This window comes from Leptosomus discolor, chromosome 5 (assembly GCF_034619465.1).
Source record: "Leptosomus discolor isolate bLepDis1 chromosome 5, bLepDis1.hap2, whole genome shotgun sequence".
In the NCBI taxonomy this organism is placed as follows: domain Eukaryota; kingdom Metazoa; phylum Chordata; class Aves; order Leptosomiformes; family Leptosomidae; genus Leptosomus; species Leptosomus discolor.
This window is the reverse complement of record NC_141395.1, coordinates 55324531-55350504: the sequence shown is the minus strand read 5'-3', so window position 1 is coordinate 55350504 and position 25974 is coordinate 55324531. Positions and strand designations below refer to the sequence as shown.

General features: G+C 40.2%; 1 protein-coding gene across 3 annotated transcripts in view; it reads left to right on the top strand.

Annotated features, from left to right (window-relative positions):
• RUNX1T1 (RUNX1 partner transcriptional co-repressor 1) overlaps positions 1-25974 on the top strand; it is a 113323-nt gene that overhangs the window by 44091 nt on the left and 43258 nt on the right. For all 3 annotated transcript variants that reach the window (XM_086465697.1, XM_086465698.1, XM_086465696.1), the window contains exons 2-4: positions 20125-20262; positions 23987-24228; positions 25960-25974. The exon at positions 25960-25974 is cut by the window's right edge and continues 75 nt beyond it. In XM_086465697.1, coding sequence (XP_086321823.1) covers positions 20125-20262; positions 23987-24228; positions 25960-25974 — 395 coding nt within the window. The remainder of the gene's footprint in view (positions 1-20124; positions 20263-23986; positions 24229-25959) is intronic.

Below are 25974 nucleotides of genomic sequence, written 5' to 3'. Positions count from 1 at the left end.
AGCAGAAACAGAATTCTTTAGTTTATGCCACCTTAAAGCTTTTGTTTCAAACTGCTCTTCAGAGTCTATAAAATCTCCAAAGATAAAAATACTACCTACGTTTCAGGTATCAAACTGCATCCCTCTGTACAGCCACAAAACAAAATTATGTACTCTCTCCTTAGTTAACTTCTGTGTTCTCTCAGAAAGAGCTTTATGGATGCTGCTGAATAACTTGCTTTTTCTTGAAGGAGTATGGAAAATCATGATGCCTTGATTTCATCCTGACACCAGTGAATATGATTGCACAGTTTTGTCTGGGGCAGTGGTTCAAGAAAGTCTTGAAAGAATGAGTGTCTATTACTTAATCACTAGGAATGCTTAATAGTTTTGTCACAAGTGTTTTTGTGTTTGGAGGCTCTAAGTGTTTTTGCTGTCTTGCCACACTAGATATAGAATAGATGCCTTGATGAATTACCCAATGGGGATTCTGGTCAGAAATTGGTGCTTGCTGAATCAAAATCAAGGCATTTTTTTTGTCTCCTTTGGTCATTACAGTAAAGCTGCTGGTTTTTAAATATGTCTGCTTGCAAGACTGGGATATGTGGACATTGTTGCATGTAGTTGCTGAGTTTTGGAGGGCTTTTTGCCACAGAATAATAGGTTGATGCAGATGTTCTGATGCTGTTCTTTAAAACAGTTGATTGCGGATCTGATGGTGAAAGATGATCAGTGACTAGCATGTATCATCATCTTCTGATCCAAACAGGTTCCTTTGGGAGTCAGCTGTACTGTTTCAGTGTGTCGTAATTAAATTGAGTGCTGTTAAGGTGTCAGAAATTACTTTATAATGCAGGATAATGGACTTAAATAGACTTATTTGCACAATGCAAATCATAATCTAGCAAATTACCCTTAAAGGCTGTACATTAAGAAACAAAACAAGCCCCCCAATATTCAATAGGAAAAGAAAAAGGAAAAAAACTGGTCTGATTTCTGACTCAGTCCATAAGACATCCTCTTGCATTAGAGTCTATTTGGATCTAACAGATGCTAGAATGGTGCCTGTTACTTGTGTATAACAGCCGTAAAGTGCTTTGTTTGAAAGAAAAAGATAGTTATTTTTTATTTTAGTTAGGATTGGATGAGTGGGGGGAAATCTGTCAACCAGCCTTTTAATACTTGGAAAAATTTTTCTTATATATGCAACAGATAACTTGTGTAAGTAGCTCTTGTGAGGTTTTGAGCAATGTCAGTTCCCGGAAAAGTTTGTCCGAGCTGTGAATACTCGGCATCTTGCAGAATTAGATTGTATTTATAAGAAGGCTAGTGTTGTTAGGAAAATAATAGATTTGTTATGCATAGTGAGAGCAGTTTGTAAATCAGCAGGTGGTTTCTAAAATATCAGAAATTAGCAAAAGTTTTACTGATGTGATTTCTTTCTGAAAAACAAATGTGTTTAAAAACACTTGAACATTAAAACTTCAAATGTGAAAAGCTGATTCGGTTTTCTTCAGCCATCTCAGGTCTTTCTTACTTGTGATTTGAATGCACAAACTCTTTAATTTTCAGTGTAAAGGACCTTATTTTATCTTTTGAAGGGCCTAGTAGAAGGAAAAAAAAAAAGAAAATAATTTTCTTGCAAACTGTATATTTCAAGAGGAGGCATATTTCTATGAACAGACAGGAAAAATTCAGATGATACCAGAAAAATCTGTGTTTTAGTTTTGTATGTGTATGCACATGCTTTCATGCAGAATACTAGATTATGTTTCTTTTTAGTCATATAAAACCTGCTTGGGACTGAATTTATTAATGATGCAAAGCACTGTTAAAATACGGCACTTCTTTAGAATCAACATACATGTCCAAACAATTCTTTAGTCATAAACATCAAAGAATATCATATCTGTAATAAAAAAAACCCACCAAACAACAAAACAAACACAAACCCCTGCATTAAAATCCTGTAAACTCATACTCTGATTTAAAATTAAACCCTGCTGCCCCCTACCCTGTAAATGGCTGTTGAATTGTGTACATCGTCTCTGAAAAGGTTTCTTGTGTGGTGAAAAAAAGGAATTCACTTTAAATATCTTTAATCCAGTTTCCTCTGTTTCATTTGGTTACACAGAAAATCTTACCCTTTGCTGCTGCCCCCCAGTTCTTCATTTGCCAAGAGTACTGAGGAGGAAATTTGTGCCACACTACTTATACATAATTTAAAACAATTATGCCAGCTTTAAACCCAAAGTCTTTCTTCATCTATCATTTATCTCATGATGTTATCTTTTGTACTTGGTACCCTTCAGTAAGCACAGCCTGACACGTCTTGTGGCCTTTACCTTCTGCGATAAAAAAGATTGAAAAGATGCTTGGCACCACCTGGTGAAGATGAGGCAACCCTGGAGAACTGTGCTCCAGGAGCAGGTGACTGATGCTAAGAAATGTGCCAGTCTAGGGACACAGCTGAGGGGTTGTAGTAGGGAAGGGGGAGGGGAAGGGAAGGAAAAAAAAGAGCAGGAACATTAATACATCTTCCTGAGGTTTGATGGGACATATACTGCCTACTGTTCCATCTGGTGCTTATGATAGCATGGCATATTAGCATGCTGCAAGTTCATAATGTATTCAGGGCGAGAAAACACCACTTGCATACCAATTGAGGCGTCCTCTTTCTCAGAGCTGCCTTTGAATTTCAATGATGTTTATGCCTCCTAAGCCATGACTGAACTGAGCATTTCCGCTCGTGGAGGAATAACAGCAGCAAGGGACTCTGGATCGTGTGGGCTTTCTTTCTCCTCTCTTTTTATTTTTCTTTTAGTTGTTTTCTTCCTTCTCTCTCCTTCCAATTTATTTTGATTGGGGAGGCTTACAGATGCATTGAGGTTTTGGACTAGCTAATTACATAGCTTCTGTTAATATTACATTAACTTCTTTTTAAGGTTGTAATCTATTGTCTTTTTGTTTATCTCAAAATGCTTAAATGTACTTTTTGTGACATTTAGATGAAATTACTCTAAAAGCAGTGTCATGAAGCATTTAAAAAATAGCGTATTGCAATTCGGCTTTATATTCAGATTTCCTATATTGCTAAATTAAACAAACAATACCCTGAATTCCACATTTCATGGTAAATTTTTTGGGCCCTGTGTCTTCAAAGATTTGATTTTAACTTCAAGTGTGCTACCATAATAGGATAAGTATCTGAAGTTGAGCAGGTACGTAAGCCTTTGTAGGAGGGAGGTCTTTTTATCGATCCTTTGCAGGAAATGTACTGATATGTTCGTTTTATTTCTCCCTACCCTGTCCTCTTTGAAACGCTGCCGATTGACACTTGACTGGAGACAATCTCAAAACTGTGCTGTAGAAACTCTTAACTGCACATTTTGTTTCTGAACTTGTCAAAGATTGTGATCCTTTTATGGCTCAGTGCTGTGAGTTGCTCTGCAGCCCTTCTTCCAGTAGGTTTGGAAAGTGTGAAGTTTACACACAGGGCAAGGTATTTGATGTGGGATTTTCAAGTGTCTGGAGTAATACATGAGTACTAGTCACATTTGACTTTGTTGGTGACTGTGCTTCTAAACTGCTTCATGTGTTTTGAAAGTCCTACCCCCAAAAAAGGTGACTAAGTTTGCCACTTGTCATAGTTTAATGCCAGCCAGTAACTAAGCACCACACATCACCTCACTCACTTCCTCCCCGAGTGGGATGAGGGGAAAAGAACTGGAAGAGTAAAACTGAGAAAACTCGTGTGTTGAAATAAGAATGGTTTAATAAATGAAATAAAATAAAATAATAATACTTATAGTGATAAATTGTAATGAAAAGGAAAATAACAGAGAGAGAGAGAAATAAAACCCAGGAAAGACAAGTGATGCAAATGATGACAGTTGCTCACGACCAATCGACCGATGCCCAGCCAGTCCCTGAGCAGAGGCCCCCCAGCCAACCTTCCCCCAGTTTTATTGCTGAGCATGACATCATATGGTATGGAATACCTTTTCATCAGCTGGGGTCAGCTGTCCCCGCTGTGTCCCCTCCCAACTTCTTGTGTACCCCCCAGCCTGCTCGCTGGTGGGGTGGGGTGAGAGGCAGAAAAGCCCTTGATTCTGTCTAAGCACTGCTCAGCAGTAACAAAAACATCCCTGTGTTACCAACACTGGTTTACAGCACAAATCCAAAGTAGCCCCATGCAAGCTTCTGTGAAGAAAATTAACACTACCCCAGCCAAAACCGCACTGCTTGAAGAGAGAAGAATATTAAAACAATATCTCTAGTATAGACCTACTTAATTAATGCATTTGCTATCTAGTTCTCTACCTGCACAGCTGGACTCTTGCTTCTGCCCAGAACTGACTGTGGTTTGAGGCTTTAGCTTAATCTGTAATGCATATGACTTGTCATGCTAATATAACTTTAATAAAAATGTACTAGGTAGCACTTTGAACTCCTTTACTCTAATTTAGGATTAATCCACTTGGTTACTAGAAAAGATCTTGCTATAGTTCTGATCCATTCTTTCAAATACATCCAGCCGTGACTTCTATAAATACGTATTTTCAGGCAGTGATTTAGCCACTCTTGCATAGGTAAGAAATGAAAAAAGCATTAGTCATCTTGACAAAGAATAAATTGACTTCTTTTTGTTCACTATCTGAATATCTGTTGTCTGATGGCTTAAGAACATTCCTTGTTTATTGGTAGTGCATTTACACCTAGGTATAATGTCTTGGCTTAAATGCTATTTTTTTTTCTTAATACATTCAGGAAGGCTAATGTTACTGAATAGGAATGTGGAGGAGGTAGTGTGGGTAATTCAAGCAAGTTTAGTCAGCACTTACAAGATTCTTGAAATGTTTCTTGATGTCCTACAGAACTGTTAACATCTGCACAGCTTGTGAGAAGAGCCACATTTATTACAGCTGTATGCTAGCGAGAATGCAAAAGAAAAGGAGGGGATCAGAGTTAAGAATGAAGCAGCTGGCTTTGAATACAGAGATTTATAATTTTACTCTCATTACAGACCAACAGTAAACTTGGACTCTTTTGCATCAGCTTCTTTGCGATGGCAGGTTGAAGGCTTGGGAGTTTAGCTATGAGTAGATACAGTCGAACAAAATACATCCGGTTTAAAAGGAAACAAAGCTTTTAGATAAGTAATCACAAGTGAAGTTCAGCATTTCAAGGAGCTGTTCCACTGTGACATAACATGATGCAGAGCATGTGTTTAAAGCCTACATTTGGGATGGTAAAAAAAAAAGAGAAAGATAGATTGTTTTAAACAATAAGAAAAAGAAACAGAAGAAGCCAGGGAGTGATAAATGAGAAGGCTGCTGGTTCTCTGCATCACCGGTGAAGGCATACAGTTTCTTGTCCCCATTTTTGTCAGGATTTGGGGTTGCTGGAGGAAAGGAAGATATGTTGGAAAGACTCCCGAGATCCCAGGCCTGACGGAACAGTGTAATACTACCTTGGTGTGTTTGTTTTCCCTCTTCTTTTCTCTCTTTTTGTGCTAGAAGAGAAAGTGAGGGAAGAACAGTCAGTATCAGGATCCCATTTTCTGTTTCCTTCCTGTAAAAAAAAAAATCACATGCACGTTTCCAGAATCACGGAGGGGTTTGTCCAAGTTTGGTTCCCCCCTCACCCATTTCTTTCTCGGCCATTGTGACAGACTTAAACCCAAGCTATGCCAATGTTCTAGCTGTTTGTTCGTTGTCGCAGTCTTTGTTCAGTTTCAGTTATGATCAAAGATTTTATAGTTGTGTTTTCTCATTTATCTATTTGATATGAATGAAAGCTAGTATTTCTTTTGTTTCCTCTGGTTAATGTAGCTTGGTATGCTTGCTCTTAACTTTTTTCCCTGCACATTTTATGTAAACTTATTCTGGTTTTGCTCAGTTAACTTCTTTACAACGTGCCCAAGCCATTCACAGTGGGAGTACCAGGATCTGTTTCTGTGTCTCCTACTGTTTCTTAACAACCTCAGCAACTGAGGAAGCTGCGCATCTATGCTCATGTTCTTTATTGCTCTCCTTAAATGGTGGTTCTGAATAACTTTCTCATATTTTCTAATATGAACCTATTGCATGTTGACTATTAGCAAAAGCACAAACAGCTACCCATTAAGAAAGGGGGCCAGTAAGGACCGTTGTGATGGAGAGCATCCTCTTGTTGCAAGAACTCTTTGAAAGAATTGGTTGAGGTATCTGTATCTACCCATGTTTCTGCTGTTCATATTGTGATCTATAGCAGATGTCCACTTTGAGAACCCCCTATGCTTTTTCTCCCTTCTATCTAACCTTAGACTTTTTCCTGTTACGCTGATCATCATTTAATTATAGCATGTGGCATTGTAAGAGCTCTAACATATAATTACTGCCTCCTCTTCTTTCCATTCTCTTGACACCAGAGCACTGGCAAAAGCAATTTCTTAAACATTTCATTTATGAGTATGACTGCATTTGCTTCATCAGTGTTCACCACCTCATACCTTCTGAAGTGATGGGTTTAGTTTCTGAAAGTTTATTTCCACTTAGTCTTGTGGAAACGCATTTTATCCTACTTTTGTGCAGATTGTTGGCATTGAACAGAATTATGTGCAAAACTGAGTAGCTCTGTAAGTCAGGGCTCATAATCACCTTTGTCAATGACCTGTTAAGTTTCTAATAGGTCATTTGTATGCACATTTACTGGAGCTACTTGCTCTGTTGCAATAATCATGAAAAAGATCACAAGATAATGGATAGGAACTCATTTTGGGACAATTATTCTTGTTAACTATTTAATATTTCATCCAGGTACTCTTATTTTCTTTTCTTTCTTTTTTTTTTTTTTTTTTTTTTTTTTAATTTTCCTTTCATAATTTTGGAGCTTGCCTTGGATAGTTGTTGGAGTTTAGCAGTTCTTTATTTCTTCATATCCAAGCAGTTTAAAGCCTACCAGACAACTACTGATGTGTTATTTACATCTCCTATTCCAAATGAAGACCATAAAGAAACATGTCCTCACAGGAGACCCCAGTGCAGTCACGATCTTTCTATGCTTTTCAGTTCTCTCTGCCACTGGGATTTAGCTTTCTTAATATGTGTGTGGTGCCAGAAGGATGTTTAGAAAGATCTACATGAGCTGCCCTGGTATTTTTTCCTTTGTTTCTGCCTTGCTTGCCTTTTGATCTTTCTGGCTGATTATAGATGTGAAGAAAATACCATCTTTTGTTTGGTTCTCTGTGTTTTGGTGCAAAAAAGAAACGGTGTTGAATTTTGGTGGGATATTTTCAAATTCATGTATCGTTACATGGCTATAGTGTGAGCATGATCTAGGTTCCTAGGACTAGGTAGAGTGCAATTGTAGGCATGCCACTGTCTGATGTGCTGCCTGCTCCAATTTTGCTTTTTGAGTATTTCATATATTAAGCTATCTGCAAAACAGGGTGGCGGCAGTGGGGGGAACATCTGACTTGTTTGGCTGGGGTAGATAGGTGACAATAGGAGGCACTGAAAAGGGTCTTCTGTTGCAGCTGGTACCGCGTGGTTATTCTTTTGAGGAAGAAATGTTTATAGCCAAAGTTTAGAGAGAAATACTTAATACTGTTTTTGGTGCTATGGAAAAGAAAAGTATGTACTGATGTATACATGCACAGTATCATAAGCTTTCCCTCCTATATCGTGCAGCTGAGATTAACATTTGATACCAGAAAGAACTTTTCTCAAAGCATCTCCCTTCGGCTTTCTGAGCACCTCACCATTTATTTTGAGTTTTCCACAGGGAAAGGGAGATTTTTCCCCGCTCGGCTGCACGATGTCGGCTCCCTCTGGTGGCCAGCAGCCTCCTGGAGAAATTGCCAGCCACTGTTGGCCAGGGTGAGCGCCCAGCAGCCCAGTGGGCTCTCCCACCCGTTGCCGTTGTATCCCACGCTCCAGTGCCGAAGGTGCATCCCTGGGCTGTTGCCACTGCATGGGAAGGGGCTGCCCCGCTGCCCACTCAGCTGCCCTCTGCCCCGCTGCAGGGTTTCTGGCTTCCTGTTGCATAGTCTTGCCTTTCTCAGAAAAATGGCTGCTCTTCTGGTTAATCCACTTCTCAGAGAAGCAAAATGCATATATCCAAGTAGACCCAAAGCCAGATCTAGGGCATTTCCGTAGCAGCGAGGGAGTTAAATCTGCTTTTCATGAGGTTCTTCTTGTGTACAAGAAAACGTACCATATTACCAAGGGTTAAGTGCATCTACGTTGAAAATTCAGAGTTCAAATTCATCAGACTTCTTTACTTTGTCAATATTTCTCTTGCACTTGTAGCATTGAGTGGTTTCTCTCTGGTGTCTGACTTCTCGCCCTGCAGTTTCCCCTCCATTTAACAGTCCCTTCAGTGTAATTGAAGACTATTTCTTTCTTACCGTTTTCTAAACAGAATGTAAAAAACCCAAAAAACCAAACCCAATAAGTATTTTTATATACAAAATCATGTAAGTAAAAATTGATAAATATGCGTACAAGTGCACATGCACATACATGCACGTGCACGCATGTATGCACATGTATAGAAGTAAGCCATGGAAGCTGCACTGATCCACAAAGGTCAATATTAAATTGCTGTGTTGGAGTAGTGAGTTTAGCTGGCTTGATGAAAATGAGGTTCCAGAAATATAAAACCCTTTTTTTATGTATCTGTTGGTGGAAAAAAAAATAAATTTTAAGGTGAATCTGCTGGGCACAAAATGAAGCATGGTTTGTACAACTGTCAAGCATGGCACTGCTATGATACCTAATTTTTTTAACTATTTTTGCTTATATTTTCTGTGGATTCTGTAATTGCTGTTTTTTTCAGTTCAGGCTTCAGCTGTAATAAATTTTTTTTTGTGTGGTTGTTGCAGTCAGGTATTTAAAATCCAAAACAAAAGGAAGATACTTTAAAGAAGGACGTTTCAAGTTTTATCATGCAAGTCTAAGACTGCTGTGATGCTTTAAGGTCTAGAAATGTGTGTAATTGTATGCCCTGTGAGTGGTCTCATTAGTTTACCTACAGCTGTTTGCAGTATCTATAGTTAAGCACATATTCCTGAGTGTTTCTGGGGCTGGGGGTCTGCAAGGCTGGGTGAGATTACCTATTTTCTGTGCCAGTGTGAATTTGTGTGAATTCACTGGCTTCAGAAGGGGATTTAATCTGGTTTTACATTTCTTAGTCTGGTCTTACATGACATACACAAGTTTCTTTCTTTTCCTTTACATGCTTATATTATTTCATATTAGCATTTAATTATGCATGTAATATATTAGGCCAGACAATTTGTTTGAAATACGCTTTTGTTTTTGCTAGTGATAACATTTGTTTTGTTTGTGAGCTTGTTTGTCAATAACTAACATTACCTCATCTGAGAAAGTATTTGAGATAGCGGTCTTATTTTCATGAAGCTTCTGAAACTCTCTTTCACCCCCTCTCCCCTCCCCATGTTGCTTTCAGGTGCAATCCAGTGCCCAAAATAAAAGGCAGTTGGTGTGACATGCAGCATAGAGGAGGAGCTGACTTGTAACTAATAATGAGTATTTTCTCACACTCTGTCTAGACAGCCAGTCATGTAAACACAAGATGTCTTTAGTGGCATCATCTGATGATGTGAGATGATAGTCTTCCAAAGTGTGTATTTCCACAAATGCAGAAGTACTGATTAGGGTAATAAATTGCGCTACTTGAAGATTGTCAGTATATAGTACTGAGACAGGGGAAAAGCCTATGCTTTGACTTTTCTGTTGCTAGTGGTGGCGGTAAGTAACAGTGGCAGCACCTGAGCAAGGGTTCTGGGGAAAATATGTTTCATTATATATTTTTAATTGGTAGATTAATACCTGTCTTGGTCAGCTGAATAGAAATCAAGGAGTTAGTATGCCTGGCGACTGAGGATCACCAGTTCTCATGTACACCAGCCACGCTGCTAGAGCAGTCTGAATGGCTCTGGTTCTCACGAGGGAAAGGACCTAGATCTGTACAGGAACATTTATACCATCTGACTTAGCAGCCTTAGGAATTAATAAATTAGAACCTCTAGCTCTTTCTTTTCACTGATTTTATGGGGAGTTTAGTCTGCTGATTTGGCTGTCCGTGTTAGATGGCAGACTGGAACAAGCTGTCCAGAGAGGTGGTGGAAGCCCCGTCCCTGGAAACATTCAGGGTCAGGTTGTATGGGGCTCTGAGCAACCTGATCTAGCTAAAGATGGCCCTGCTCACTGCAGGGAGTTTGGACTAGATGACCTTTAGAGGTTCCTTCCAGCCCAAACTATTTTATGAAATTAGCAGCCTTACTCGGACTGAACTTGTACTTGCTAGAGAGGGAGTTTGGCTGCCCGTGCTTTCTGTCTTACGGGTAAGATTTGCTCCCCAGGCCTGTGCATTTGCCTAACAGAACAAACTTTTCATGGTGTGAAATATCACTGGGAGGAATTGGGTAAAATGGCGCAGTCTGATAGAGCGAGGATTTGGGAGCTTGATCCACAAGGTGAGGAGCAGTCTGTCCCAGACTGGCCAGCACTACTCCACGCCTCAGAGGATCTTGACTTGTCCGTGACAAATTCTGCAGTTTAAAAAGAAGCAAAGCCAGATGTATATCCATTACCTTCTTGGTAGTCCCTGTGTCATCTTTTCAGATGTATAACCATGGAAAAATCACTTCCTACACCCATATTTGATTTTTTTTTTTTTTTTTTTTTTTGGCCCAAAAGGACTTCTGGCATGTTTTATAACTATAAGCAGTGCCTTTTAAAAGTGCAGCCATAATAACTTTTTTGTTGGCAGAGTAATTTAATACCCGAAGTTGTCCTGAATCCGATTAAGTATTTTAGATTATTTTATCTAGTCTGTATTGAAGACTTCAGTTCTAGTTAAATCTAATGGAATACTGGAATGTTAGGTCTTTTCTATAATGGGTACAGCTGTGTTTTACACTTTGTGCAAGCGCATTAAAAATAAAGGAGTTCATACTTATTTTGCTTCAGACTTCTAGCTGTGTGTAACAAACTATTTACTGTTAATTTAGGACCACACAAAATTTTTATTAAAAACATAAAGAAGAGCAGACTTGGAAATTTTAATTGGTGTTGGGAGAGAAAATGTTCTTACTTCTGGTGGGAAGGATGTGTGCTATATGTGGTTGAGTACATAAGAGCATACGAACAATACCAATTCAATGCTGATGGCATTTGGGTTTCTTAGATATCCATCTTAACTTGCATCTATAGTAGTCAGATAACATGCAATCCTGAGAAGGGTAGGTCTTCCAGAGAAGATGGTACACAAAGGAAATGCGTTACTGGTCAGGGGAGCCTTTGGGAAGCTGCATCTGAGAACACTCTGGTAGTTTCCTCTATAAATATAGGAGAAGTGAAGGGAGCAATTGCTAATGTGGAGGGGTTGTCACCTCTGTAGCTTGTAGGGGAAGCCAGGGAATGGGTTTGGCCGGTGGTTCCTCTCATTGTTTTACAGTTCTTCATGCTGGTGGTGGGCACCTCTTCTTCACTTCACTTGGGCCTCAGCGTTCAGTGAGCTGGTTTTGGAATAAGAGTAATAGTTCCGGTGACGTGAAAGATCGCCACTCAAAACACACGCATCTTAGTTTGGCAGCTTGTCAACAAAATGAAGTAGAACAGATCCAGGAAACAGTGTAAACAGCAAGATAGTATGTCGATAATGGTTGTGAGACTATTTGCTTATTAACTGTATTAGTATATTAATCATGCTTGGTGGGATATTTAGAATAAATCTGCATTGTCTTCACCTTCATTACAGGCTAAGCGGTACGTATTCAGCCATGACCATGGTAAAATTCGCAAAGCCAGGAAGGGGGAAGGAGAAAAGAGGCGTTTAAAAAAAATGTACAATTCTGACAGGAGTCAGTTTTTAATCATTAAATGACTGAAAGTGAATTTATTATAGTTTTGAAACTGTCAAAACATGTCAGATTGTTAAATGAGAGGAAAAAAGATTATTTTCCTAATTTTTTTTTCTCTTTTAAAATGAAATTATATGGTAAGAAAAGTTTATTTCTTTCAGGAGAAAATAGTACGTCCAAGCAAAGCCAAGCCATAACAGTTTTGTCTCAGCTCTAAGACTGAACTTCTGCATTGCTTACTTTGTAATATGTGTCACTATCTGGCCTTGAGCTGCTAAGCCATGAGCATGGGACATGGTTTTTTGCCTGTCAGAACCTCTCATCCTGGAGAACTGAAACAAAAAGAGAGTGCTTCTGCATTTTTGGTTCGTTGTTTTGATGGTAGGACCACTCAAGGTACCATTATGGATAAAGAACATGATGCAAAGCACTGTCCATCATTCACCTGCTTTACATCATCCACAAGCTCTTCCTACCAAAGGCGGGAGACAGTAGCACAAAAATCCCTTTCAGCTTTTGTGAGACAGAGTGGAGATGGCATTATTCTCAAGGCTTTTTTTAGCAGATTTGAAGAAACCTCTGATAACTTGGCCTGAGATAACTTCAGTGAACTGCCAGGATGCAGAATTTCTTCTAGCTCCTGCATATTAAATGAGAAGAAATGGGTAAACTGAGTATGCTTTCATTTATTCTGAAGAATAGCTGGTGATATGAAATGTTCAACTGTCTGAGCAGAAGAGAACAAAGATAAGACTGCAGCAATGTTGCGATATTGCTCTTGCAAAAGACTCATCTTCAGCACGTGAGCTTCATACCTGGCGTTCTAAAGAGGCAGCAAAACGTTATCTTGAAAACTTTGCTGTGCATGTCCATCACTTGCCCCACCCGTGTTCTCATTCCTGGCAGAGAAAGCTTGCAGGGGAAATGTTTCGTGACAAAAGACGGAGTCTGAGTGTCTGAGCTGCTCTCTTGATACTGCCCTTCTGCACATAACCTGGGAACTAAGAGTTCTCCCCTGGGGAACTGGAACCCGGGTGTTGTTTTCTTTCTAGGCAAATAACATGACTGCATCTGGTGCTGACAAAGTTATGTCTATATTATGCCTGTTTGAGGTCAGTTATTTATATAACACAGAAACATCTATTGTGTTTAGGTCCTTGTTTATTCATTAAGAAAAAGTCAAAAGGGCCAAGAGACAAATGAAGACTGGACCAGTCTCAAACAAGTCCCAGACGTGCTTGGCTGGGAGAGGGTCTGCAGTGGTGTCGTCCAAATGTTGCATTTTATGGCTACATCAGTGGGCCTCCAGGTTTCCCCAGGTGTGCAGCGCACAGGACGGGTAGCCTTTACATATATATCAAGCTTATACCATGCATTCTCGAACGAGTCCTTTTCAGCCGAGGCAGATACCTTGTAATATTGTCCCGCTCTGTGTAGTGGCAGGCCTAAGTCAGGAGTTGGTGGGTCTTCACAAACACTGCCTTGGAATGGTACTGTGTTGTGTGGCCAAACCTGAAGGAGGGAAGGTACTTTACTGTAGACTGCAGTGTGGTAGTGTTATGGATGAAACAGTGATGTAATTTTTCCTTTTAGGTGGGCTTGTGGGTTTCTGTCTCCCAGGTTTTCACTACCGTGACTCTCAACCTGTAGTTACCTGTTTGCAAATTCCATGCTATCACTCTCAAAATAGTCACAATTAGTCCAATGCCATCTAAGTAACCATCATCAGTATTGAATCCTACAGATTTAGGTCTCAATTCATATAATTTGTGTGGTGAAGATGGGTTCTAATCCCATGTGTCATATGCAGGGTTTGTCCTTTCTACAAGTTTAAAGGAAACAAGACAATGGGCTCTTTAAATTTGGCAATTTTTATTTTTAACGTGTTGGCACAGAAGTAGTAAGTACTGTAGAATCAATATAGAGCGTCTTTTAAGAATCCTTCATGCCTGAATATACATCTGGAACTGTTTGCACTAACTGAAAGTAAAATAAATGCCACAGCGTATTATACCATACTTTTTTTCATTTAAAAAAAGGAAATTGAAAACACACCACTCCTAGAAATGCTTGACATTGAATTGGCTATTGAAATGGTATCAGTAAAGTATTTATATGTTCCATATTTTGTTCCATACATCAGCTTTCCTTGATGCGTTAGACTTGGAAGGGTGCCACATGAGCTGCAATGTCGCCATATATGAAAGACCGCCTTGTTTTAAAAATGGACTAAATCTTTTAGGGTAGAGGAAGTAAAGTAAATCAGTTTGAATACATGCACATCTCTGCCCCTGCTCCTGCATGTTTTACTTTGTCTCTTCCCTGTTTGTTTTCAGAAGTGGGTCGTGCTTATGGTAAATATCAGTGTTCACCTAACAGCTAAATATAGTGATAAAAATAACTCCCACCATAAAAACTGAATGAATTACAAGAACAGTACAATTTCATGAACCAAGAAATGCGCAGAAGAAATATCATAATTTAAAGTTGGCTTTACAGCATTCTTTAATTTAAATCAGAGGAAAATACTTCTGTGGTAAAATCACAGTTCTTCACTCTGTTCTGTAAAAGAGATTCAAAAGAATGTATATTTCAAAATTTTGGGTTTTTTTTTTTAAGTGAAAAATATAATCCAAAGCAAATGCAGTAGATCTCTGCATACTTGAAACAGATTTTCTGAATTTATTCTAAGTCTTTCACTGCACCAGAGGGTTGTATGTATGGATTAGGACTAGACCATTATTTCACCATCTATCTCCATCCTGAACTGATTGCAGTGAACACTGCATAATGAATTGCAGATGTCTCCTTTTCCCTCTGGTTGCAGGACCTCTGATTTCAGCCCCATTTGATCCGAACTGGGCTAAGGAGTGCAAGTCTGTCACTGTTTAGAAGAAATCTTTGCACCTGAAAGAGGTTACTCTCTCTGTATACACAGCTAGTGCTCTGAAATGTATGATACTGTGGGATACTGCCTGTATGAAACTTTCTCTGATGTGTCCCTGCTAATTCTGGATTATTGTCTGAAATGTCAAAGTCTAACAGAAAAAAAACAACCCAAAAGTAGCTTTGCAAATAGGGAGTTTGGCTTGACATGAAAGCATAAAAATGTTTTTGACTTCAAGAAATGAAGCAATTTTAAGACATTGTTTTCCTTAAAATTCTTCCAAATTTCAGGCAAAGTTCAATGTATATACACTGCTGTATTATAAAACTGGAGCAAATGTACATGAAATCTTACACAGGCAGATTTTCACATGTGAAAAATAGTTTTTCCTCTTGAGGGATTCTTTCTTCCCCTCCTAAACCCTCATCACCTCTAAATGTATGGAAAGCAGAATATCCACAGAGTGTTTATTTGAAAATGTCTATACATAAAAGCCCTCATGGAATAACATGGTTTAGGGGAAACTTGGCTCGTGAATACAATTTAAATAACATTTTGCCTTTAGCGTTCGTATAATCAGGCTGTTTTTCAACAATTGGAGTGAAAAGTGTTGGGTTTGTTTGTTTGGTGTTTTGTTTTGTTTTTTTTTAATTCAAAAAATAAGTAATTTGTGGAAACTGGCATTCTAGGCTAAGTATCAGACACTGCAAGCTTCAGGAGTTCAGATCAAGAATTGGTAATGCTTTTATCTCTGCTTTGTGCTCCACCACCACTCTGTCACGTGAGAGATCTACCTCTTCAAACCAGAGCTGCTGAGGTTCTCTGGGGTTGTGGGTGGCGGGACAGCAGTGGGTGCAGAGCCGCTGTAGGCCAGTGCTTCCAGCCCCATAGCTCCCTCGGTGGTTCGAGAACCAGCTGTAGAGGCAAGGAATGGGTAAATAGTAGCAGTAAGAGCAGAATGGCTCCTGCAGGAGTTTTGCTATTAAGGAGAGCAGAAAAGTGGGATGTAAAAGCTATTCTCCTGGGCAGTGTGGTGGTGGTGGTGTCTTCCAAGCACATGGAAGAGCTTTGCATTTTGTATTGTACTTCTTCAAAAGCGCCCCCCTCCCCCCCCAAAGTCTCTGCTCTGATGAGATAATGTCATACCCTGATTAGAAGTGTTTTGAGGTGTGCTTGAAAGGAGCCTTGTACCTCCTAGGGAACTTAGGAGAACCAGAGATAAATCTGTCTGCCTGCAATCTTATGGTAGCAGAGTGGGGTTTAGGGCTTTGCAAGAGGGAGAGAAAGGTTAAACAAAGGTAATTGGCCTGTAGAGGTGGGGGTTTTTTACCCCTAAGACGTCCAAAGAAAGTTAATTGGGAAAATCAAGCCTAATGTCATTATATTTGTATGAGAAGTGCAGGGGTCTGTGGATAATTCAGCGATCTGCAAACCAGGTGGCAGACACTGTTCAAGGGAGTAGAAACCAGTTGGATCGCGGTAGAATGGCAATCTGAAATTGGAGGGCAAAACCAACACACTATTTCCCACTACCGTGTTCAATTTAAGTAACAAAACATTGCCAGCTTTTTTGGGAAAGCCTCCCCCCTCCAATCTGAGTGCTCAAACCTGAACTTTGAAATGCAGCAAAGGAGGGGAGCAGAAGCCATGCGGTTGGTTACAGGCTCGGGATCGCTTTTCGTTATCAACAGCTGAGTTGGAGGATACAGGCTGTGCCTGCTTGCTGCGAGCAGCAGACTGTTAGAGGAGTTCAATTTCTCTCACTCCTTCTTCCACCCACCTCCATCTCCTCTGTGCCTATGTCTGCGCTCCCACATGCTTCAAATCTGTGTACCTGGACTGCCTTCCTTAACAGTTCAGTGTGAGTGTTAGCAGAATGAAAACCAGATGGACCAGCAGTTCCCACTGTTATCTCCCCACCAGCTCTGGCAAGCCTCCCTTTCTTTCTCCTTTCTTGGCATGGCAGAAATATTTGCCTTTATTTAGGAGGGCTTGGGCTCACTGCTGTGCCTCTTTCCCTCTGTTGCAACATGAGCTGAAAGCTATTTATTCCCTTGTTGCTGAGGTTGGTTGAGGTGAGTGCAAGATGAATTCAGCTATTAAGGAAGCAATTAACATTTCAAGATGAGTTTTCATAGTTCTTTATATTAAATTAATGGTTTGTTGAAGATATAGATTTGACTGTTTTAGTATAGCAATATGGAAAGGGAATTTATATAGAATATGTTTAAAAACTTGATTTTATTTTCTAGCATGTAATAATTTACTGTTGCTTGATTTGCAAATCAAACCTCACCTGTCTGTGTAGCAGCCTTAATATTTAAGCTAATAATTTTGGATACTGTTCCCTACACAGCTGAGGTTTACTAACTGTAGATCAGCCCTACAGATCCTATAATACTGTTTTTGTATTGCCTTCGTCTTGTTCTTGGGGGTCTTTTACTGCTCGTTTTCCCCTAACTTGTGTTTAAATTCTATATGAAATGACTCCCTTTCCTTGAGAATGGAAGCATCGTCTGTGGGCACTTCTGCAGAGGGTGAAAATGGCTTCTATAATTGCAGTACCTGACACGCTGCATCTCTGGGACATACTTCCTCAGTTTCCTTGGTTTCAGTCAGCTACGGATTGGTATCTATTAGCGTTGTTAATTTTTGTGGGTTTTGTTTGTTTTTTAAGTTTCTGATAAGTGTTTTGAGGCTCTTTTAATCATACTCTTGCTTTGTTAAATGTGTGCATTGCATTTGATTTCTATTAGTGTCTCTCAGGGCAAATTTTAGATAAGATTTTTTGGTTGAAGTTTGTATGTTGTTATGAAGAACAAGGAAAGCACGTCGCAAAGTGGAGTTACAGAATTTACAGAATGTGACGGACTTCGCCAATGTCTTGAATTAAAACCACAGACTTACATGCTTACCCATTAGCAGCGACACTTACTTGCTTTGCAGAATAGTTTAATGGAGCTCAGGAAGACTTGTGTAGGACAGTGTGTAAAATGAATAACATTGATCCCCCAAAGAAGGGATGCAAGAATTTAAATTATGCCCATTACAAGCTAAACATGGTCTGACGCATCTTTACTCAAGATGGTTCACTAAATTCCTGGCGTGAGTAAGGAAGCCTTAATTTTGCTTTCAGTTGGTAAATGTTGTCATGTTTTGCCCATTCTTAATAAATGAAACATAAGGGGTTTGGGTGGGTTTTTTAAAATCACAGAATGGTAGGAGTTGGAAGGGACCTCTGGAGATCATCTAGTCCAACCCCCCTGCTGAAGCATATTCACATAGAGCAGGTTACACAGGACTGCATCCAGGCGAGTTTTGAATACTCCAGGGAAGGAGACTCCACAACCTCCCTGGGCAGCCTGTTCCAGTGCTCTGTCACCGTTAACGTGAAGAAGTTTTTCCTCATGCTGAGGCAGAACTCCCTGTGCTCCAGTTTGTGCCCGTTGCCCCTTATCCTGTCAGTGGGCACCGCTGAAAAGAGCCTGGCCCCATCCTCTTGACACCCACCCTTTAGATATTTATAAGTGTTGATAAGGTCCCCTCTCATCTTCACTTTTCCAGGCTAAAGAACCCCAGGTCTCTCAGCCTTTCCTTGTAGGGCAGATGCTCCAGTCACCTCAGTCATCTTAGTAGCTTTCCGCTGGACTCTCTCCAGTAGTTCCCCGTCCCTCTTGAACTGGGGGGCCCAGAACGGAATACAGTACTCCAGGTGTGGCCTCACCAGGCAAAGTAGAGAGAGAGAATAACCTCCCTCGACCTGCTGGCCACCCTCTTCTTAACGCACCCCAGGATACCATTAGCCTTCTTGGCCACAAGGGCACATTGATGGCTCATGGCCAACTTGTTGTCTACCACAACTCCCAGGTCCTTCTCCGCAGAGCTGCTCTCCAGCAGCTTGACCCCCAGCCTGTACTGGTGCATGGGGTTATCCCTCCCCAAGTGCAGAACCCTACACTTGCCCTTATTGAACCTCATTAGGTTCCTCTGCATCCAACTCTCCAGCCTGTCCAGGTCTCGCTGAATGGCAGCACAGCCCTCTGGGGTGTCAGCCACTCCTCCCAGTTTGGTATTGCCAGTAAACTTGCTGAGGGTGCGCTCTGTCCCTTCATCCACGTCATGGATGAATATGTTGAATAAGTCTGGACCCAGTACTGACCCCTGGGGAACACCGCTAGTCACAGGCCTCCAACTAGACTCAGCACAACTGATCACAACCCTCTGAGCTCTGTCCCTTGGCCAGTTCTCATTCCACCTCACTGTCCACTCATCTATCCCACACTTCCTAAGCTTACGTATGAGGATGTGGTGGGAGACAGAGTCAAAAGCCTTGCTAAAGTCGAGGTAGACAACATCCACTGCTTTCCCCTCGTCTACCCAGCCAGTCGTGCCATCATAGAAGGCTATCAGGTTGGTCAGGCATGATTTCCCCTTGGTGAATCCATGCTGACTACTCGTGATAATCTTCTTTTTCTCCACCTGTTTAGAGGTAACAGCCAGGATGAGCTTAACATAGAGGTGTCCAAAAAGATGTTGGAAAAAGAAGATACTTCTTTAGCTTCTGTATCAAATATCTTCCATCTTTAGATCGATAGTTGCAAGAGAACTGTTAGGTTTTCTGCCTGGTTTTGCAATTTGTTTTCTTGGGGAGGTATATTTCTACTTGTCTTGCAGGTTTTGAACATTAAATTTGTTCTTAATGTGTGAAAGTGCAAACTTAGATACTTTTTTTAAAAAAAAACAATGATATGTATGTGTGACGATTGACTTAGTATTTTGGTATGTTGTGTTTATTTTTCTGGTGGATGTAAGAATATCCAGGGGCAGGTGCTAAGGTGATCCAGGAGGCACATGGTATTTAACATAAGTGTCTCTCCATGATTACAAGGAAAAGTGATGGAGAGGGCATCAGGTGTTAGAAAGAAGAGACATGAAGAGAGCTGGCTTCAACTAGTATCCCACCCAATATCTCACCTGTACTAAAGAGCGTCAGGGTTTAGTTCTGCAAGAACTGTCATAAGGGGTTTTACTACCTTCCTGTCTCTCAGTCTGTTTTTTCCTCCTGGCTAACATGAGAGCCTTGAAGGGAAGTGGCATTGTTGCAGCCCCAGGAGTGCTTGGGAGGTAGCATCTGCACATGCTAGAAATAAAAACAAAAGATAATGCAGCAGCGCTACAAATGAGGTCTTACCATCTGTGTTACACCTTCTTAAGTAAGGTTTGGGTGATGTAATTTGTGAAGAGCACACTGGACTAGATAATCAGGTGTATTTTTTGCAGCAGATATTGAAATGGCTCACTTCTTGTGTTAGCTTTTAAGTTTTTGTTGGAGGGGGTGTGCTTGGGGAAATAAACCGGTGTGTTCCTGTGGTGTGTGTTGCAGATCGCACTGAGAAGCATTCCACAATGCCAGACTCACCTGTGGATGTGAAGACACAATCCAGGCTGACGCCTCCAACCATGCCACCTCCTCCCACTACCCAAGGAGCTCCAAGAACCAGTTCATTCACGCCCACAACGTGTAATTAGACTTATTTTGTTCCTTTTCTTCCATATTCTTTCTATTCTGTATGTAAGAAACCAAAATATGTGAGGAGGAAACTGCATGACATGGTGGGAGCAGCATTTGGTTGTACTGCAGTAAAGTAATTAAGCAAAACTAAGTTCACAACAGATTAATGCATCTTTAAGGTATCAAGATATTTAGCTCAGAGTTGTGTTGTTATTTCATTGACAGCTTGGTCGCAGTGTCAAGAGAACAGTGAGCACTGGTTTCCCATGTACTTAATGCTCAGATCAGTCCTTCTGTGAGAAGTACAGAAAATCTTCTTCTCTTTTATACCGTTCTGTTGTTTAAAGGATCCTGTTCCCTTTTGTATAGAAACTTCGGGGGTTTTGTTCGTTTATGTTTTTTAAAGTGGGGGTAATTAATTCATAAAGAAAATGCTTATTTTCATCCCACTTATGACTGAATGGAGAATTCTGATTTAAGTGCTATATAATGTTTAGTTAAACCAAAAATAAAGGCCTTTTAAACTTTTATCTAGAGATTTCTAGTCTGTGACCATTTCTCTGAATCACTTGGGGCTGCATCTGTATCTCAGTTTATTGATGTAAACACAGAGGAAACTCTACTAGTCTTGATGGAATTACTCTGCATTTGTATCCGTGTAACTGAGATTTGAATCTGACATGTTGTCTGGACTATTCTTTTCACAGCCATGAAATGATCCACATTTCTCTTACCAAGATTTAGCTGCAAATTTTTTGGTCTCTTTTATACTGCCTTGTAATAGTATAAACATGAGAATGTGTTTACATTTCACATTTTAAATAAAACATTTTTAGAACAGTAGAATACATATGCCTAAACAGAATGAAGGCAGCATCTTCTATTTGTCTTGCCCATGTCTGTTTAGTGCCTTTCTGTCTGTTAAATGCTTTATTTAAAATTTACCTCTGTGCAGAAGGCCAGCAGAGGCCTTTGTACTACTTATGCTAGGGAGCCCTGTCTTGACGATTTACATTGAACTTAAACAGTGAGGAGGGTTTGTGCCGGCTTTTCGCATAAACTCAAATTTAACCCAGTGACCCTGATCCTGCACAGATTTGTCTGTTTTGCTTAACTCTAGTACCTGAGTCATCCTAGGAGCGCTCCAGTCTGAAATGGAATTGTTTCTAGTTTTTTACAGGATAGGGCTCTTGCAGATTAAGCATTCCAGTGTGATGCACTTTGCATAGTTTAGGGTAATCTTTGTCAATCATCAAAGGAATAGAACGATGTTCTTCTTCAGTCACTCTTAAAATCCTCAGTGCACTCACAAGATTTCTGGATGTTTGTTCATTTGATTTGGTCTGAACACTTTGGAAGGTGTGTGAACCATAGCTGGATTTTGGGGGCTGTTTATATGAAGACAAAAAGTCTAATTTTAATTGCCTTTTACCCTTTCAGATTTTGGAGTTTGGCCTTAGCAGTTCCAGCTTGTACAGAAAACAGCCACTTCTGTAGGAGTGTCTGTTTCATACATTATTACAGTGGGAATACCTGTGGGCCAGGAAGATCATACTTGTTTTCTGGTCAAGAGTATTCTTGTTTTCTTTTGCTTAGATGATAAAAAACTCTTGATGTGTATTAGTTTGAAATTTTGAATACAAAATTCTGCTTTGTTAATAATGTGGTTTCGTTTTAGAAATGACAAAGATCTTTGCCAGTTGGTAAATTCAGACATTATAAAGAAAGAGATAAAATCATTAGCATGGGCAGGCTATTTAAAAAAAAAAAAGGTCTTAGAGAAGCTGTATCTAGGGAGTATTTATATATTTCTTTTGTTGTGGGAGAAATTTTACCTCCCTTTCTCCTCCTCATATCTACCCTAGGTAATGAACCCTGCAGTTCTGTGCTTTATTGATCATAGCCCCAGGACCCTCTCCCTAGAGCAGCCCCTTAACAGTGACTGAGTTGTTGGGTGGTGTCAGGCTAAAGTAGAATATATTCTTACTCTTCCCAGTCCTCATTTACTAAGTTCATGGTATGATGACTTTTGGCTATGCAAGTTCTTTGCAATCACGATGTTATTTGTTTACTCATATCTCACTCTACTGCAGCCTCCGAGAGCGTGACTTGGAGCTGCATGTGGAGCTGAACTTGCTGAGGCCAGCTTCTTTCTGTTTCTGCTTTTTCCACTTTTCCACTTGTTCTGCCTAGCCCACGCAGCTAAAATAGGCAACCAAAACCTAGGATGAAACGTAATCAGAAACTAGATGACCATTCAGATAGCTTTTTCTGTAGTACCTCCAGAAGGGCACTTCAGTCACTAGGGCAAAAGCTCCTTCAAAAGTATTGTGGTGGTGATTTAAATATAGTAGTAGGTGTTCACCCTCAAAAGGACTCACTTGCTGTCTAAAAATAAAGATGACTGATGGAGAAATTGAGAAAGCAAGCAATGTTTGGCCTCAGAGAGGCTGGTCATTAAGAGACGTTGAAAGTTCTTTAAGTTGTTAGCTCACCATGGTTATGCTTTTAAATAGGAAGCAATTTAGACTAATACTCCTGTGCATTTTTGATTGTAGACAAGTTCCTAATTTTTGATGTTTTTTGGGATGAGTTCTGAATGACTTCCCAAAAGGAAATCAGAAAATTTCTCCAGGGTAATGGCCAGCTGAACATGGCTGCTGCTGGGTGCAGTTGGGTGCTGCATACCCACACCTGCCAGTGCAGTGGGGCATTTGTATTTCTAGACAGTCCTTTTTCTTGCCATTCTCTGTCATTTTGGCAAGCCAGACTTAAACAACCTCAACAGAGTCTGTTTGACTGTTGGTGTTCCAAGTAACCTGGGTGGAAAAGGATGTCCTCAGTTTCATTCTCTGCTCTCCTCTGGAGTGTGGATAAGAATCAAACTGAAATTGCTGCCAAAAACTGTCTGTTGTTGTCTTCAGTATGTCTGCATGAATCTTGTTGCAATGAATTTTGAACATTTAGTACTTTACATGGTTATTCTCACAGCAGCCTTGCAACAGGAGGGATATCCTTTTTAGAGATATGGTATTGGCACATGAAAGCTGAGTGATGTGCTCGTGGTCTCTGAGAAGTCTTCTGAAGTCTAGCTTCATGCCCTAGCTGCAGGGCTTCAGGCCACAGTGAGCATGGCACCATTTGTACCTGCACAAACAACTTTACATGCTCCATATGTTAGCAGCTAGGAAATCTGTATCAGAAAAAATAACCTTCTCATTGAGTGGTATAAGGTTAAAACGTGAAAGTCCTGTTTTATAAACACAGCTGTCAGTTGTGTGTACAAATCACAAGTAAAAATATTCAGAGATAAACTGAGGCTTCGTGAAATATGTCTGCACATTTTTTTTACCCCAAAGAGCAATTTTTTTTTGTCTTCGATCATACATGCACTCGTGCTCTCTCTCTCTTCATTTCTCTGTCTCTCTTTTTAAAATCCTCTGTCAAAAGGCTGATATTCAAATAATGTTTTTCAGGTCCAGGAGCATTTTGAGGGGACTGTGTGAGAGGCAGCTGCTGTAACTTTCAATCCATACACCGTTCAGTACCAGCTACTGGGAAATAAATATAAACTGCAGAGTGTTACTCTGTCAAAAGGCTAATTATCTTTGATTGTGCAACTTAATTAATTTTGAGGTCAAGCATAGAAAACATAAGCTGATGGATTTTCCCCTGTCTTCTGTCTCTCTCTCTTTCTTTCCCCCTCTATTTTATCCTCCCTTCTCTCTTTTAGTAACCAATGGCACTAGCCATTCACCAACAGCGTTAAATGGAGCTCCATCTCCTCCTAATGGCTTTAGCAATGGGCCATCCTCTTCCTCTTCCTCTTCTCTGGCTAACCAGCAGTTACCGCCAGCTTGTGGAGCTAGGCAACTCAGCAAACTGAAGAGATTTCTTACAACCTTACAGCAGTTTGGCAATGACATTTCACCAGAGATTGGGGAGAGAGTGCGTACCCTTGTGCTAGGACTTGTGGTAAGCAAAAAAACAATGGTATAATAACTGTGATCTTTTTCTCCCCTTTTCCCTCTTCTATGCTTGAAATGTTTATTATATGAAAGAGTGGGTCACACACACTGCATATGTCGTACTTCAAGGATACCAAACATGCAGGAATGAAGTGCTGGCTCTCGCTGCTGGAGCTAACATGAGTAACTTGACTAGCTTTCCATGAGTGGCAGCTATTCCCGACCAGGTATAGACTTGACTCTTTTTGCCAGTATATAATTATGCTGTGTAATGGTGTCAAAGGGTTTTGGTTCTATACTGGCAGCACCCCTAATGTAGACATACCTTGAATTATATAATGTAATCAAATAAGGTTTGGCTTGCCTAATTTAGTTGACTGGGGAAGGGAGAGTGCCCTACATATGTAGTGGCAGAATACTGGTTGAAAGGATGAGCTGAATATATGTTTGAACTACGGTTACGCAGTGGAAAAGCTTTTCTCAGTATTTCTTGAACCTAACAATGAGGGACCTGGCGATACATTGCTGCTGCTTACGTCACCTGATTTATAAGGTTTATCTTTATGTGATTATATGGCTGAATGAAAATTTCAGCCTTTTTGTACCTCTATCTGTCAAGTTGGGCTGCTATTTTACAGGCAAACTGTTGTGAATCTGGCCCAGGATTCTTTTTATTCCCAGTGAAGTCCTCTCTTCACCAGACATTGTTGTCTCCCATGTATCTCCTTCAGCCATGATTAGATGTACCAGGATGCTCTAATTTACATCTGTTCTGAGCAGCTGCAGTTGCCATTGACTTCATTTGGAACAAAGACTGCCAGCACTGTTTTGTACTAGGGCTCATTATCTTGCTGTCTTCACAAAACCCTACCTGACAGCAGTGGATGCCCCTTCACTCGACTCTGTGTCAAAAGGAGGTTTGGTGTAGGCAGTGGAACGTCACTAAGTCCTACTCTCCATTGGCTTCCATATCCAAAATGCCCGTTTGATGTGGTTTTCCTTGTCACATGGTTCTCTGTGGAAAGGGGAGCTAGTAAAGAAACTAAAGACTGCTTTGGGAGCACCTGCCTGCCCTTGATTTTCAGATCAAAAGTGGTTGCCCAGTGTTGATTACAGTTAATTTCTACCTTCATCTGAGCTCTAAGGAGCGAGTTAGGATCTTTTCCTTGGAAATGTCCACTTTTCATGTTATGCTCTTGGTCAACCCTGTGTAGCATGTGGTCTTCATGATTATGCCCTCAGCTGCAAAGTAATGACTTTCCTACGTAGCTTGGAACATAGTAAACAATCCTCCTTATAAATACAAGAGGCAAAGTGCAGTTGTCCTTCTCAAACAAGGAATACGCCTTTAAAAAGTGTGGGTTTTGGTGTGTGCATATTAATTAGCACTTCTGTGCTGAGAACAAAATTACAAGAGGTTCCAATAGAAATTAAAAAAAAAAAAAAAGATTGAGAAAAGCAGCTTTAACTGACATTTGAAATTTGAAAGCATTTCCACACTTAGCACCTGAGAGCTTAAACTGTACTCTAAGCAACAGGCGCTGAATGTCTGAGATGCTGGTGGTTTCCTTTGGGTATTTTATTAAGGTAATAATTTAATATGCAGCGTGCTTTTCTTTATTCTCTTATCAATATCAAGAACGAGTTATTAAGCAATTTCAGAGTTCTTTGGTTACTGTTTCTCTTGCTAAGTGTTTTCGTTACTTTGTCACCAAGACAGAATTTTTTTTCTCAACAGAATTCTACTTTGACA